This window comes from Urtica dioica, chromosome 1 (genome assembly GCF_054948205.1).
Source record: "Urtica dioica subsp. dioica isolate 48M chromosome 1, U.dioica_male_clone48M_v1_H2, whole genome shotgun sequence".
Lineage (NCBI taxonomy): Eukaryota > Viridiplantae > Streptophyta > Magnoliopsida > Rosales > Urticaceae > Urtica > Urtica dioica.
The window spans coordinates 16,916,888-16,932,508 of record NC_142756.1 but is presented as its reverse complement, the minus strand read 5'-3'; the positions used below and the strand labels follow the sequence as shown (position 1 = coordinate 16,932,508).

The 15,621-nt window shown below is 34.9% G+C and overlaps 2 protein-coding genes across 2 annotated transcripts; one reads left to right on the top strand and one right to left on the bottom strand.

Moving 5' to 3' along the window:
- The first annotated feature begins 3,205 nt into the window (after nucleotides 1–3,205).
- Nucleotides 3,206–13,080, top strand: LOC149407575 (uncharacterized). The gene is made up of 11 exons (XM_089620836.1): nucleotides 3,206–3,437; nucleotides 3,969–4,024; nucleotides 9,792–9,905; nucleotides 11,092–11,163; nucleotides 11,266–11,355; nucleotides 11,524–11,566; nucleotides 11,730–11,836; nucleotides 11,936–12,031; nucleotides 12,541–12,734; nucleotides 12,841–12,910; nucleotides 12,982–13,080. The coding sequence occupies exons 1-11, from the start codon at nucleotides 3,206–3,208 to the stop codon at nucleotides 13,078–13,080; spliced, it is 1,173 nt and encodes a 390-aa protein (XP_089476962.1).
- Nucleotides 13,081–13,191: 111 nt separating this feature from the next.
- On the bottom strand, nucleotides 13,192–15,276 carry LOC149407574 (uncharacterized). Its single transcript, XM_089614454.1, has 3 exons — nucleotides 14,838–15,276; nucleotides 13,632–14,470; nucleotides 13,192–13,507 (listed from the first exon to the last, which is right to left on the bottom strand). The coding sequence occupies exons 1-3, from the start codon at nucleotides 15,153–15,155 to the stop codon at nucleotides 13,351–13,353; spliced, it is 1,314 nt and encodes a 437-aa protein (XP_089470580.1). The 5' UTR covers nucleotides 15,156–15,276; the 3' UTR covers nucleotides 13,192–13,350.
- Nucleotides 15,277–15,621: the final 345 nt, after the last annotated feature.

The window sequence follows — 15,621 nt, the reverse complement described above, 5'->3', positions numbered from 1 at the left end:
GTGCAGCAAGCATTAACCGAAAGCTCCAATTGGTCGAATTAAAGGAGCTACGAAACGACGTATACGACAACTCAAGGATCTATAAGGCAAGAATGAAAGCGGCTCATGACAAGCAAATATTGAGAAAGAATTTTGAGCCGAATCAGCAAGTTCATCTTTATGACTCCCGTCTGCATCTTCACCCTGGGAAGTTGATGTCCAGGTGGACTGGCCCATATGTAGTTCAAAGAGTATCTTCCCACGGAGTTGTTGAAATTCAAGATCCGAGAGATGGGAGAACATTCAAAGTCAATGACCAGCGATTGAAGCACTATGTTGAGTTGTTGCCCGAGCCTGAAGAGATCACTCTAGTGGCTTCGGTATACCCATCTGAGTAGTCTTCTTGTACCTCATTGTATCCTTTTGTATTAAATTTATTTTTCTTTATTATTATTTTCTCTTTTTAGTTATCATTTTGCGCATTCTCATATATTCACACACACATGATGAGCTGTTTCTAGTGTTGGTCGCTGCCCAGGTGTATTCTGATCCCTACTCGTTTCATTTTCCATCTTTTGTGACATTGAGGACACTGTTTGATTTTGGATGGGGGTAGAATTTTATTCCATTTCCATGAATATAAATATATATATATATATATATATAAAGAGATATATTAAGTATTTTCATATATGTTTGTAAATGAAGATATAAAAGATATATATATATATATATATATATATATATGAGTTTATTTGTTTTTACGTAATAAAATATTATATATATATATATCTATATATAACGCGTGTGAGAATATGTATATATATGCCCTAATATATATATATATATGTATATATCTATTATGAAGAGCAATTCTATACGTAATTCTATACATATATATATATATATATATATATATATATATATATATATATATAAACCTTTACGTAATTCTCTATATAGGATATATATATATATAATAAAAAATAATAATTAATATATTAAGAATATAAGTAGGATTAGGGTATGTGCTTTTAGGGTTTAATTAAGCCATATATAAACATCTCATCCTTTTATTTTCACTCTTTTTCTCTGCTCTCCCTCCCCCATCCCTCTCTTTGTTTAGAAATTCATGGATCTAAATAGGTATGCTTTCTTTTCTATCTGTTTCGGATTCCTTGAAAACGGTTTCTTAAAACGCTTGCCCTAGTTTCAAAAAGTGTGGTTTTTGCGTTGATTCTTTTTAGAAAAGTTAAGTTTAAGTGTCTTCTATCTAAATATTAAATCGAAAGTGTGCACTGAAATTGGTACGACTACCCTAGAGGCACCCCGAACTAAAAGTTGATAGAATCAAGAAAAGATAGATCAAGTCATCAATTAGTTTTAAAATACTAATAACCGGTTCATGCATTGCATTACTCTTTTTATTTTGTGAGCTTTATATTATTCTTGCTGAGCGTAAACTCATCTCTTCGAAAAAAATATACGTTTGTGTTGTAGTTAAATAACCTATGAGCAAGTGAGGATGGTGGATCAGCTGCGACGATGGTGAAAGGGTTGGGTTATGGTTGCCGTTTTCGAAAATAAAAGACTTCTGCTTTGCTTTCAGTTTCTCAATAATCCAAACCCAAGGTTTTATTTTTCATGGTTTAAGTTATGCTTTTCAATTCCGTTAAATGTTACAACTTTATTTATGGTATTTATTTACAATGGTATTTTTAGTTTTATATTTTGATCACACAACTTTGATTTTTGGTTGTTTTCGTTCATCAAGTTTTTAAATGATAAATTTATTTTTAGGTCATGAGTTTTTAAACTTTATATTTTAAGTTATGTTTTTTTTTTTTTAAATTACCTCAAATTTTCTTAAGTTTTTAATAAGTAAGATAAGTAAGACAGTCCGAAAAGTCGGGTCGTCATAGTTGGGATAAGTAAGACGGTCTGAAAAGTCGGGTCGTCACAGTTGGTATCAGAGCAACGAACCTACGACCCCTTTCGCTATCGATCGTACGGCTTCCCCCTACTCAAGTAAGTTAGTACTTATTTTTGTTCATATCTTAGTCGTAATTTTTTTTTCTTAGATGGAAAACATTCAAGCTACTCGTGGACGAGGTAGAGGCAGGCCACGAGGCCGAGGTTAAGGAAGAGGCAAAGTTGCCGCTGATGTCCCAATGCAAGATGCTCATCATGAAACTCCGTTTCCCGAACAACGGGGAGCAACAGAGAATCCCAACGGTCCAGCCCCCGAACCTCAACCAGCGGCCCAACCAGATCTTGCGGTGCTCGTTACTACATTGCTGCAACATATCGAAGCTCAAGAAGTGAAGATACAAGAGTTGAGGAACCACCTCCCCCAAGTGAATGAAAATGTGCGAGAGGATCAACAAGCACCACCATCACCTCGTCAAGGCGTAACTCAGATGGGCCAAGTTGTTGTGGCTGATGATCTTTTCGAAAGGTTCAGGAGGATGAGAGCTCTAGATTTTGAAGGATCGGCTGATCCTTTAGTGGCCGATGAGTAGATGTCAGAGATGAAGAAGATCATCAATTTCATGAATATCTCGGAAATTGAGAAGGTCATATGCGCGTCTTTTGTTTTTGAAGAAGGATGCACGATTTTGGTGGGAGACAGTAGCAGCTAGAAGAGACATACACACACTATGTCTTGGGACGACTTCATCGAAGAGTTCAACATTAAGTATTTTAACATGCACACAATGAACACTCAACAAAAAGAGTTTACGGAGTTAAAGCAAGGCGCGATGATTGTGACTGAAGTTATGAGCAAGTTCAACCAGTTGGCAAGACTAAGCCCTCACCTGGTTCCGACCGAGTCAGAAAGAGTTCGAAGGATGATGAGAATGTTCCGACCGAAACTGGCTCTAGCTATTGATTGTGGAAGTCATCCACCATCCACTGTTGCAGACTGTCTCGAACGTGCAATGTGTGCTGAATACCATTTGGTTCAAGTGAAGGAGGAGCGATACTGTACATCAAGGCACGGAAGGAAGAGAAGACTCAAAGTAGAGGAATGGGCAACAATAAGAAGTCCGAGCAGCCTCCCTTCAACAACCAAGTCGACAAGGCACGATATCTCGAGAATGAAAAGGGGAAGAAGATGAGCCATCCTGAAAATAATGGAAATACAAATTACAAAGTCAAGATGGAAAATAGGTCATTTCCGAAGTGCAACATATGTGGGAGGATGCACCTAGGAGAATGTAAGATGGGCAATATACTGTGTTACAAGTACGGTCAGCCAGGACACTTCATTAGCGATTGTCCAAAGCAGAATTTTGAGCAGAACAATCAGAATGGGCGACTTAACTTCATTCAAGCTGAAATTAAAGGGCCACAGATTTTCCAGGGGCGACTAGAAGCACCACCAGCAACTCAAGGTTGCATATACGCCTACCCTAATGTCGATGCCCTAGCCAGCACCTCGAATGTAGTAGCAGGTCAGATTACTTATTCCGTTATGATGCATTTGTATTGGTTAACTCTGGAGCAACACACATTTTTTTTGTGTGGAAAAGTTACGATGTTAGGCAATAGTGTAGAGAAAACTAGACAAGTTTTAAGGACGTGGCATTACCGTTCGGTGATGTTTTATCATTATCATAGTACTGCTTAAAAAAGTATCGATAATAATTAGTGGTCAGAAGCTAAGGATCGATTTCATCGTCTTATATATGAAAGTTTTCGATGATATCTTGATAATGAGAATAAGACAAGAGAACTCAATATCCCGAGCTCTTTTTAGAGAGTTTTACTATGTCCAAATAAGAGTTTTTACGTTTCTTCTTGACTTTCTAGTTAATTTTTGGGACGAAAATTCTAATAAGTATGGGAGATTGTGAAACCCCGAAATTGAACATTGTGGAGAACGCTATGAATTTTATAGATTAAGATTTAAGTCTCTTTTGTTATGTGTATTTTTTTTATATATGTCTTAGATATAATCAAAGATTTAAGTCTCTGTGTTGTAGGTAAACAACCTATGAGCAAGAGAGGATGGTGGATCAGCGGCGACAATGGTGAAATGGTTGGGTTATGGTTTCCGTTTTCGAAAATAAAAGACTTCCGTTTTGCTTTCAGTTTCTTAATAATCCAAACCCAAGGTTTTATTTTTCATGGTTTAAGTTATGCTTTTCAATTCCGTTAAAGGTTACGCCTTTATTTATGGTATTTATTTACAATGGTATTTTTAGTTTTATATTTTGATCACGCAACTTTGATTTTTGGTTGTTTTCGTTCATCAAGTTTTTAAATGACAAATTTATTTTTAGGTCATGAGTTTTCAAACTTTATATTTTAAGTTATGTTTTTTTAAAAAAAAACTACCTCAAATTTTCTTAAGTTTTTAATAAGTAAGATAAGTAAGACGGTCCGAAAAGTCGGGTCGTCACAGTTGGGATAAGTAAGACGTTTCGAAAAGTCGGGTCGTCACACAATCAGGGTAATTGCGTCTTTTTCCTTACGCGAAAATCATGTAACTACCACGTTGGTTAGTTACACAATTTACTTGTAGATGTAATCTCGGATCTTCAGGGATTCGTTGATATTGTTACCGCGTAGGAATTCAGAACCTAGCCATATATAAATCCACCTAGGGTTTGTATATTTGGTCAACGATTATATCCGACTGTTTGGTTATTCACGAAATCGTATTTTCCTTGCATTTCTTCTCATTCCAGAGAACTTCATCGACAATATGCATTGATTAACTCAAAGCTTTTTTATCGTCATACTAAGCTTGAGATCGTGTGTCGCATAGGTGTGTTATTGATCTTCGGTGCAAGATTAGGATAAACAAGGAGAGGAGTCTCTGGTTCAAAGCGAGCTTGAATCCATACCCACTGAAGACATCATTGAAGAGAGGTGCTAGCAAAGATGAGTTTTGCCTAACTTAATATTCCTATAATCATGGTTGATTGAGATAGTGGATTGCTTTTACCCGGATGTCGCAGTCCCCTTGAGTAGGTTAGTATAGCGAACAGGGTTACCAATTTGTGTGTGTCTTTTACTGCTTTCTGTTTGATTGTTTTGTCTCCATAGCATTGCATCTAATCTGCTAAAAACAATCAGTTGTTCTACAAGTTGCTTAACCTAAAACTTGATTAACCATCTTAACAGCATTAGTGAATTTCACGTCTCGGGCCACACGACCAACAACTTCATGGTGAACACACATGCCACGAACCCATATGCAATAAGACCCTCAGGTCTATTTTTCGGTCGTAGCCAGCAACACGTTTTTACCGAAAAAAAAAATTGGGATTTAAATAACCCAACAGTTATATATCGTGGAGGTGACATCCAAGCCAAATCCGGAGACACCATCGGATCAACAAAATTGTAGTCTTCCATGTCTACAAAATAACAAATAAAATATTAGTTTCATGGGAATTTCAACCACAAGAAAATAAAAAAAAAAAACCGTTTTGAATATTCTAGGTATGCAATCAACCTAAAAAAACAAATAACGCTTAAGATTAGCCATATAGCAAAAGTAGGTGGGAAAATAATAAGATAAATTGCATAAAACTATTTAAATAAATAAACAACGAAACTAATATAATAAGCATGTAGACATGAAGTACAATAACAAAAATAAGCTAAATCAACTGAACTGGATATCACCAAGAAATCGGTAGAGGAAGAGAAATGAAGAACACGTTGAGGCTTGTTCGACAATTTCACTAAAGCGTTATTGCTCTCCCACCGGGTGCTGAAAAACATGAGCAACCACATCCCTGAATACAATGGTGTACAAGATGAATAAAGCACTAACTTGTTCAACTCCGGAGAACTTGAATATGCGCCAAAAAACTATCAACGCGAGAGAATTGAGAGGAAGATTAGAGATATTTTGTGTGTGTTTAGTTTATGTCTTTCAGCCCTTGTCTTGACTCATTTTCTCTTTTTTATAATAAGAACAAGGTTCATCCATTTATAGGCAAAAGTATGAACTTTTTTTTAACCAACTATACTAAATGCACATCAATACCGTTATTACATACTAATTGCAAAGGTTACAATCTTGTAAGAACATTTCACACGTTCAACATGTAACCACCATGACTACAAAACCATTAACCATTTATCCAAGCTTTAAGTGCTCCTCTTTGAAAACCAATGAATACAAAGAAATTTATTTATTAAAATAAATAAAATTCTGGAAGAAAAAATATATATCAACCAACCCGGCTTCCTCGTCTGGACAGACGGCGGCGGGGGCGCGCGTGTATATAGTGGACATGGCTTTCCTAAGCCAATGAACTATCTACAAAACTGGGCTACCTTTGAGAGCCCAAAGGCTTATCCAATTTTACAATATATAAGTACAGCAAAATTCACATCTCTATTACATGTGGGAGTTTAATTTGTATGTGCACACTCAATCACAACACACATATTTTTCTTTCACAATTTTTTATGTTCTTAACACAATTTGAGCATCAATTTCTCATTCATCTTAGGTCCTATTTTGGAAAATAAATAGCCGATCTTATACCTCTCGCAACAAAGGAATAAGAATCTGGTCAAACTTTTCAGTTTCGATTAATGGACCCCATTCGAATATTTACCACAAATCAGCCGATAAATTGATGTTAAATTCCATTTAATATCAATAAAAATGCATTTATTCCCACACAAAATACATGTGATAAATCCAAAATTTAAGAATATTTGTTAATAATCCAGTGTAAAACACAATGTAACGATACATTATTTAACTTAAAGTGAGAATATTTTTGTGATATATCACTATTATTTATTGATATGGGTCATTTTCGTCGAAGATAATAATAAAATAAATAAATTCATATATAAGAAAACGACAATAAAAAAATAATCAATGACACATTAGTGCGAGGTCCGGACGCCGAGACCTCAAAACTCCCAACTCAATCTTGGTCTCGCGCGGTTGCAATCCCATGCGCGGTCTTGCGCCTAGCGGGTCTTTAGCATCGGGAGAAGACGTCTCCTCCCCGTATCAGGCCGGTCTCGCCATTTTGATGCCCCCTTATCCACTTTGACACTACCTACTCACAATTATGACGTCTTCTTAACCTCGGCGTCTCATTATCCTCTTCTCTATGAAACATAAATTTGAGTCATGAGAAGCGAGAAGCATGTTAGTTTTCTTTGACTCTCAAAAATCCCCAAAAATAAATCTCAAGAATTCCTCTCTCCAAAAACAATCAAACTTTGGAGACAAGATGGGGCCCCACACCTCGACATCGTACCAAAATTGACGTTTGACATCGAAAAGCGTGCGTCAAGGACAATCTACGCGCTCCCTTTTTGGGTTCACGGTCTTTATCTGTTTTTCAAGAAACTAGACTGGAGGTCAGAGTAGTTGGACGAGAGCCGACTTACAAGTTATTAGCTTATATGTGACCTCAAGGCCTGATCTTATGTCGAACTGTTGTCGCGCTCTTAGACGATGGCCTGAAATAAATAAAAAACATTTATCATTTTTGGTCATGTAATAAACTAAATATTATTAAGAAAAAACTATATCAACTAGCCTATTAGTTACCCTCCATTAAAATTGTAGTCAAATTATTTAAATAATAAAAAAAATAGTTCAACGTATGTCTATGTCTCCATTATATGATGGATGTGTCATGTCTTAATTTTTGTTCCCCTTCTTAATTTTTTAAATAATTTAGCTAGGATTTTAACATAAGGGTTTTAATGATGGCGTAACTCTCTCTATCATTAACTATAATTTATTTTGATATATATATATATATATATATATATACATATATCAAAATTCTATTTTTAAGAAGAATAAAAAATCTTGTTAAATATCTCGTTATTTTCCTATTTACCCGGGAATACAACTATAAAATAAGCACTTTATATTTATCCGTTAATAAAAATATAACGTTTCTTTTTTCGATAAAAACGACAACTCAAAACCTTATTCGAAACTAATCTAAATTATATCCCACCAGTCAATGTTTTAAAGCCATCCAACACGAAGGCCGGTGGATGAAATATCAGTTACAAAGAAACACACCGTTGATTAGGATAACGATTCTCTTTTTTCGAACGACCATAACCATATCATTATTTAAGATATGGACAAAACTGTTATTTGTCTTTTCTGACACGTACAAATATAAACCATCATTGCGATTGCATGCACATAAAGAGTTATAATTAACCCATGAATTAACCACAAAAGAAAATAATTAAATATAAATTACGCTTGACTTAACCAATGATGCTCTGTAACCTTGATATCTGTGCCTCTCAAACGTTTTTCTTCCCCAATTCTGTTTGAATTTTTTTTTTCCTTTCCTTATGAGGCTTCAACTAATCTGGATGAGCATGTGATTTTGCACCATTTTCCTACTCTCATTCTCCACCTTTTTTTTTTTGTTACTGTGCCACCTTAATTTCAATTTTTTTTTTTACGATTTTATAAAATATTTAATTTATTTTGTAATGTGTGATTTTTAACATATGATCTCACTGCATCGAACGGATAATGCAGTGTAGTAAATAGTAATGACGCAGTGTAAATTTTTTAAGTATTTGATTATAAATTCATGCTGCATAGTATGTAATTTAGGCTAGTTCTAAAACTTATTATAAAAGGACAATATGTAAAATTGTAAGAAATTTAACCTAAATTATTTATGAGATTGATATCAAATACTCAAAATGAAATTTGTACAGAAACAAATTTGTTGTTGAAAATACTATCAAAGCTAAATTAAAATTAAATTTTAAAAAAATAATAATTCACAAGTAATTTAAGATACGACAAAAATATATTATGAGTTTCCGACTGTTTTTGAGCCTTCGCAATTAAATACCTATATCGATCTTAGTACATTTATTTTCGTATTAAATTCTACAATTATAAAATTTTATATTTTTATTTTTATTGCATACATGTTTTTATTCATCATTTCAAACCTCATGTATAAATCCGTATGTATGATTTAGTGTAGTATAGTACGATGTGAAACCGTCGATTCGAGGATGTTTTTGGATTTGCTCACTTTTAGTGTTAGCTTGCACTTTGTTTAATCGTATCCGTATACAAGTAATCATTAATCAATGATTAACACACGTAAATAAATAAGTGCCGTTATTTAACCGTAATTTAACAATAAAAAAATTCTTTTTAAGTATACACGTATATGTATATGATCAAATTAAAAATATGACAAGATTATTTTATAAGATTTATATTTATTTCCTAAAAATTATGCTAATATTTGACAATAATAATCATATATATGTTTTTTTTTCTTTCTATTCTTTTATCTTGCTCTTTTTTTCTCTGTCTTTTTCTTTTTTGCATCAATTTTATGTTGCTTATTCAGGTAAATAAGTATTGAAAATAACTGACTTTGTCTTTCCAACTGTATAAAAAATATATGAAAAGAAATTAATGTAAAATAAAATAAATAAATAAAATTGCGGTAGTATTCGATCCTGTCTGAGTTTTTCCAATATAAAATAAAAAAATGTATTAAATTTCTCCTATAAATTGAATCTTTTTGAGAGACAGTCCCTTTCAGTCAGTGCACTGCAACCTCATTTTTCCTTCATAAATCCCACACCCCAAAAAAAAAAAAAAAAAAAAAAAAAAAAAAAATCCCTTTTTACCAAACAAAATCAGTACGGAGTGCCAATGAGTACGGAGTTAATTAGCATGCACGCTCTGTAGCTAATTAATTCCACACAAAATCACTCTCATTTCTTCGTTGTGTATATCAATCAAACATATAGTGAGTCTTTAAATTAAGTTGACACTTAGCTCAAAATTCCGTCAGATTTTGGAGATCATGAACACCAACAACAACGCAATGCAATATTCGGCGGAAGAACTAATCTCGGCTCTGAAATACGATTATAGCCGAGAACACACTCTACTTTTACTGTCCAAGGTAATATATATATATATATATATATATATATATATATATTCATATTTCATACCCATACGATTTTTTTGTTTTACTTTGGTCTGTTTTTCGTTTTCTTCCTTTCGTTTGGCTGCTCAGAGTAAAGCTAAATAACTTTGAATTGATAATATCGAGGCTTAGATTTCTGACTGCGTTTAAGATAATAACGGCTTTATTAAATCATCGAATTCTAACTATTGATTTCTGATCAATATACTATTCATTTCAACGATCTTTTATGTTTATGTGATATTCGTAGAACACGTTATCTTCGCTTCTAGATCTAGATATATAAATATTCTTCTGGATTCAGCGCATCAGCAAAATAACAAGTCATGTATTCACTCATCTTTTATTGCATATTACAAAACAATATTAATTCAATGGATTTGCCAGTGAGTGTGTGTGTGTGTGTGTGTGTGTGTGTGTGTGTGTTTTTCTTCTGAAAATGGGAATGTGTTTCTCCAGAAGGTTAGGCCCAAAACTTAAAAAAAAAAAATATATATATATATATATATATATATATATATATTAATGTTAATTTTATAGAATAGGAATGTCTCAAAAGCGCGAGAGAACTGAGAATATATAGTCGTTTCGAACCATGACTTTGGACAGTATTTAGAATAATGACAAAATAATCGATTATTACTCATCGACTCAGATAGTGCTCATTACTAAACCAAAAAAAGGCTCAATTTCATGTAAAATAAATCAAGAAGATGAGCATGATTACTATCAATAATAATTAATATCTCAAAATTTTAGGGTTGTTAATTATAAACTTAAGCAATTAAGCTGTTTCTCTGATTAATTGAGAAATTCTTTTTTTGCAAGACTTTTCTTCTCCAAGAAGTTAGGACTGAAAATTTGGTTCATGAAGTTTGCAATTCTCAACTTTATAGTTGTGTTTTTTATTTCTATACTTGAATTCCAATTTTTTATTCTTTTATTTCGTTTGGGCCCCATTGACTATACCATGCGGAAGCTCTTCCTATGATTAAACTAATAAATGATATTTGTCAAACAGATTACATTCATTTTTTTTTTTTTTTGGTCCATAAGTATACTAACCCAAATTGTTATTATTGTCAAATACAATAACATTAACACTGCCATACAAATCTTTAGAGATATTTAGTTTAGCTTCCAATTTATACATTTTCAGATGAGAACAAAAAATGAAGAATTGGGTCAGTTGCTGTGGGATTCCACTGGTACCATATTTTTACTCCTGGAGGTTAGTCAATTCATTCACTTGAAAAAAACCTCGTCATTCATTTATTTTCATAAATTTATTTTAAGTGTCTGATTATTATATTTTTAAATTAAATCATGGTAGGAAATAACGCGAGTATATACATTCATCTCTCCTCCAAACCTTACTGAAAAAGTGGCGAACCGGGTCTGCAACGCTCTCGCATTGATTCAGGTTGCAACTTAATTTGACAAAAAAAAAAATTGTATGCTTTACATATATTTATCGGATAATAATTTCACTATCAATTCATTTATTTATTTTTCACTTTATATTACTCTATGCTGACATTTATTTAATCATATGAAGAGTATTTATCTTTATGTTTGTTTGTCTCTACAGTGTGTAGCTGCTCACCCACATACAAGGATGAAATTTATCAAGGGTAATCATTATATTGATTTCTTACCTTATTACATAACAATCTTTATTATCTGTTTAAATGATGAGGATTTATGCAAGCTAAAAATTTATATACTTGGGCATGAGTGATTTGAGTTTAAGAATGTTGACTTATTTAATAATTATTATTATTATTACTTTTGCAGCAAATATTCAAGAATATGTGTACCCTTTTATTGACACAAACAGCCAGGAAAGGCCTTTTGAGTTCCTTAGGCTTACCAGTTTAGGTGTTTTTGGTGCCTTACTCAAGGTATAACATAATCTTTAATACAAATTGTGATTCTGTACAAACACATATATAATATACATGTATATCATAGTTGATCAACAACTTCGTTTTTTGACGCAGGAAAATGAAATAGAGGTTGCTAAGCCACTTGTAGAAGGAGATATCATTCTTAAACTCATTATTTGCTTGAGTTCGGGAAACCGGCTATCAAAAACAGTGAGATAATTCCCAACCTTATACCGTTAAAGATATTATTTGGGGAAATATTTGTTTTAGCAAAAAAAAAAAAAAAAAAATCAAAATAACAAAAAAACCCTAACTAACAAAAGTCATCATAAACTACATTATTTTTTTATAAATAAATAATAAATAAAAGGGTCCATTAAGAAAATAGCCAATTTAAACGTTTGATATTGCTAAATAGCCAACGTTTGATAAATCTTCTGTAAATAGTCATTTTCATGTATTTGCAGACGTAAATTTTAGATAAATAGCCACCTCCATATATTAGGTCACGTCATTATTTACGGCTATTTACATAAAATTTACCAAACGTTGGTTATTTAGCAAAGTCAAAGTTTAATTTGGCTATTTTTATAATTTTATGTAAATAAAAACTATTAGTTTTAGAGAAGAAGAAAAAATATTTAGTTTAGCATTATTCATGTCCATTTTCCTATTAAAAAAAAAAAGGAAAACTAAGCCTTGTGCAATGGACCATGAAGACAGCTGCAGTGGTTCTGGAAAAGCTTCTGAGCATCGGCGACGACGGATTGGACTATTGTTGCGCTTCACCGGAGAGGTTTTATTTTGTGGCCCGAGCTTTGGGACAGGCCGTCGATGGTCTCTCTCTCGACCCCTGTCAGCGAATGCTTAAGCTTCTCGTCTCTTGCTACGCCAAGCTCTCTCAAAATCCCAGGTCCCGCTAAATTCATAAAGCCTTTATCAAGATATTTATATTAAAAAAAAAATTATCGCTTTACCGATGAGGCAATGGAGCTTTCTTTTTCACTTTGCTTTTGCAGGGCTTGTGACGGCTTGAGATTGTGTCTCCCAATGCAGTTCAGAGACACTACAATTCGCGCATTACTTGACGTAAGTTTTTGATGGTTACCAATGGTTTTTTTCTTACTATTTACCAAAGTTTTTTCTGTTCAACTTTTTAGGATGACCCAGAAACCTCTGCGTTGCTGGAAGAACTGGTTGAGACGGTCAGCGCTGATCGGCGTAACAAGAACGCCATTCCTACAATTACCTCAGCTTGAAATGTGTTAGATTGTTGTCTGTCTATGTTTATGTTTTTTTTTCTTTCTCTTCTTTAGTCCTATTTCCTCGAAAGATAACAATACTGTATTGAAACTGCTTTATCTTGATGGGCGAAATGGGATGAAAATATCTCCTCTATCATACTATATAAAAAGCTCTTTATCTGCATAAAATTGTATACCAAGCTTACAACTGAAGTAACGGGTTGAAGAATAAATAAATAAACAATGCGAAAAAATGAAAGTAGGCTTCCGAATGATAGATCGATCTCAGTTCTGAGATGAGGAGTTCAAGCCTTGTTCTTGCCTGGGAGGGATCGAGAGATTGGTATCGAGCATAAACGAGAGATTGTCCATCTGGGAGAGAATCGCCTCTACATCGTCGGATTTGAATGGGGTTTCAACGGCTAGGATGTCATCACTTGTCCTGAAAAATGAAGCGAAGACTTAGACCAAAGAGCAAACAAGGGATAATAAAATTGAGGGAAAATATGATGAAACTGAACTTTTGTGAAGAAAAAAAAAATGAGAAAAATAAAATAAAATTACACCTGTTCAAAGCAGATATTTCTGGGCCTCTAGATTCCACCGGGAAGAGATCTTCTTGCGAAAAGATATCGTGTGGCGGGTCAGACGAGCCAAACAAACTCGTTTCGGACGACTTGTCTTCGATACGAATGGTGGTTCCTTTCGAAGAGTCTGAAGGAGGTTGAGGCATGGCTGAGCCAGCAAAGTCATTCCAATCATCGAAGGAACTATCTTGGACCAAATCGACACTATTCACACTGGTATTCACTTCGGTCTCCTGTGGAACCCCGCTTAATCTCGAGTTCGGGTCGTTCCACGAGTTGTCAGAAAACAAATCCCCAGCCACGCGTGATGAAGATTCGACCGGGTCTGCCACTCCTTCTCTCTTGACGCTAGAAGATTCCTTTGCGGCCCCGAAAACTTTGTCCAACTGGGCAGAAAGATCTTCGGATCCTGAAAATGGATCGAACGATGTCGATTCCTTTGCGGACTGAAAGCTCTCTCCCCAGCTCTCGTCTTCGGTAGATATGGGAGCAGTGTTCGAAGACTGAGCGTTCTCAAATAAATCGAGATTATCTTGAACCCGGACACTTTCTTTGGGGTTCTCTGTCTCAAACAGAGTGAGATTATTGTGCCCTGTTGATGCATTATATGGAGTGCCTTTCTCTTGGACGACACTGGAGAAATCGGCCGAGGCTTTGCTCGGAACGGGTTTCTTTTTATACAGACAAGATCCGAATTTCTCAAGCTCGGACGGCCATTTTATCTCCAAATCTAGAAGATCCAATAACGGGATTTCGTTGTTCGTCGCAGGTCGTCCTCTGTTTCTATTATTCGCTTCAACGGAAACTGGCACGAGCTCCTGCAAAATCAATGTGGTGGTTCATAAAGAGTTCTATTAAATCATGAAAATATGAGATCCTCATCATTTCCCAAAGATTTACTGCTTTCTTCAAGTAAGACAACCACTACAAAGATTGCAACTTCTAATTAACGCCCTAAGAGTATCCAAACAAACACCTTATTGCAATTCAATAATATATGTATAAATAAAACATTGAACTTAGGTACTACTAGAAACTAAACAACAGACGAAAAACTCCAAACTTTATTAACCTAATACAAAACCTAGCTAGAAATAATAGAAAAATTCACTTCCTTCCACAAATACTATAAGATCAACAGACGACTTGCAGTTAATTCATAAACTACGGAAAACGAGTTCATACCGATCCGTCCAAGCTGAGGAATTCGAGGAACCAGCGAAAGGCGAGGGAGTTTTTGAAGGCGATAGGCTCCGGAACGACGTCGTCTTCAAAAGGCTCTCCGCCACAGAAGACGCAAATGAAAGACTGCGAGCCTCTCAGAAGCGCGCCCTCGCAATGCCGGCACCTGCGATCCGCCGCCGATCGATCGAGCCCCGCCACGGCTTCCTCCGGCGACGGGAGGTCCGAAAACGACAGGTCGTTTGGGTCGTAAGAGGGAAGATTAGCGTGTCGTCTTAGAGAGATCTGGACCTGCTTTATCAGATCCGTAGGGATTTCCATTTTCTGTTCGTTCGTTCGTTCTTCTTCTTCTTCTCCTCCTTCGCGTCTTTAACTTATTTTCTCATTCTTATTGTTTGGTGCTAAAGCTTTTGAGTGTGTATATGGAATTTTAAATTGAATTATATTACAGCTAGCTGATTTCTTTACTCGATACCTTTTTTTTTTTTTTTTGAGGAAGCGTGGTCGGAGCCACGAAATATCATAAAAGTCCTCACGTATGGCGGAGGAAAACCGTGGTTACAAAGATAAGAATTAAACAGAACCAACGGAAACGAAACATAAAAACTCAAACAACAAGGCCCTAGGAGGCCGTGCGGGACCGTAACTCGCGATCATCGGCTCTAATGGCCTCTTCCGAACAAGGCGGGACTAAACCCAGCCAGGTCGAGGACGAGTGATGGTTAACCGCAAAGCGCGCTAGATTATGCGCAGCAACGTTACAAAGACGAGAAATATGCAAAATGCG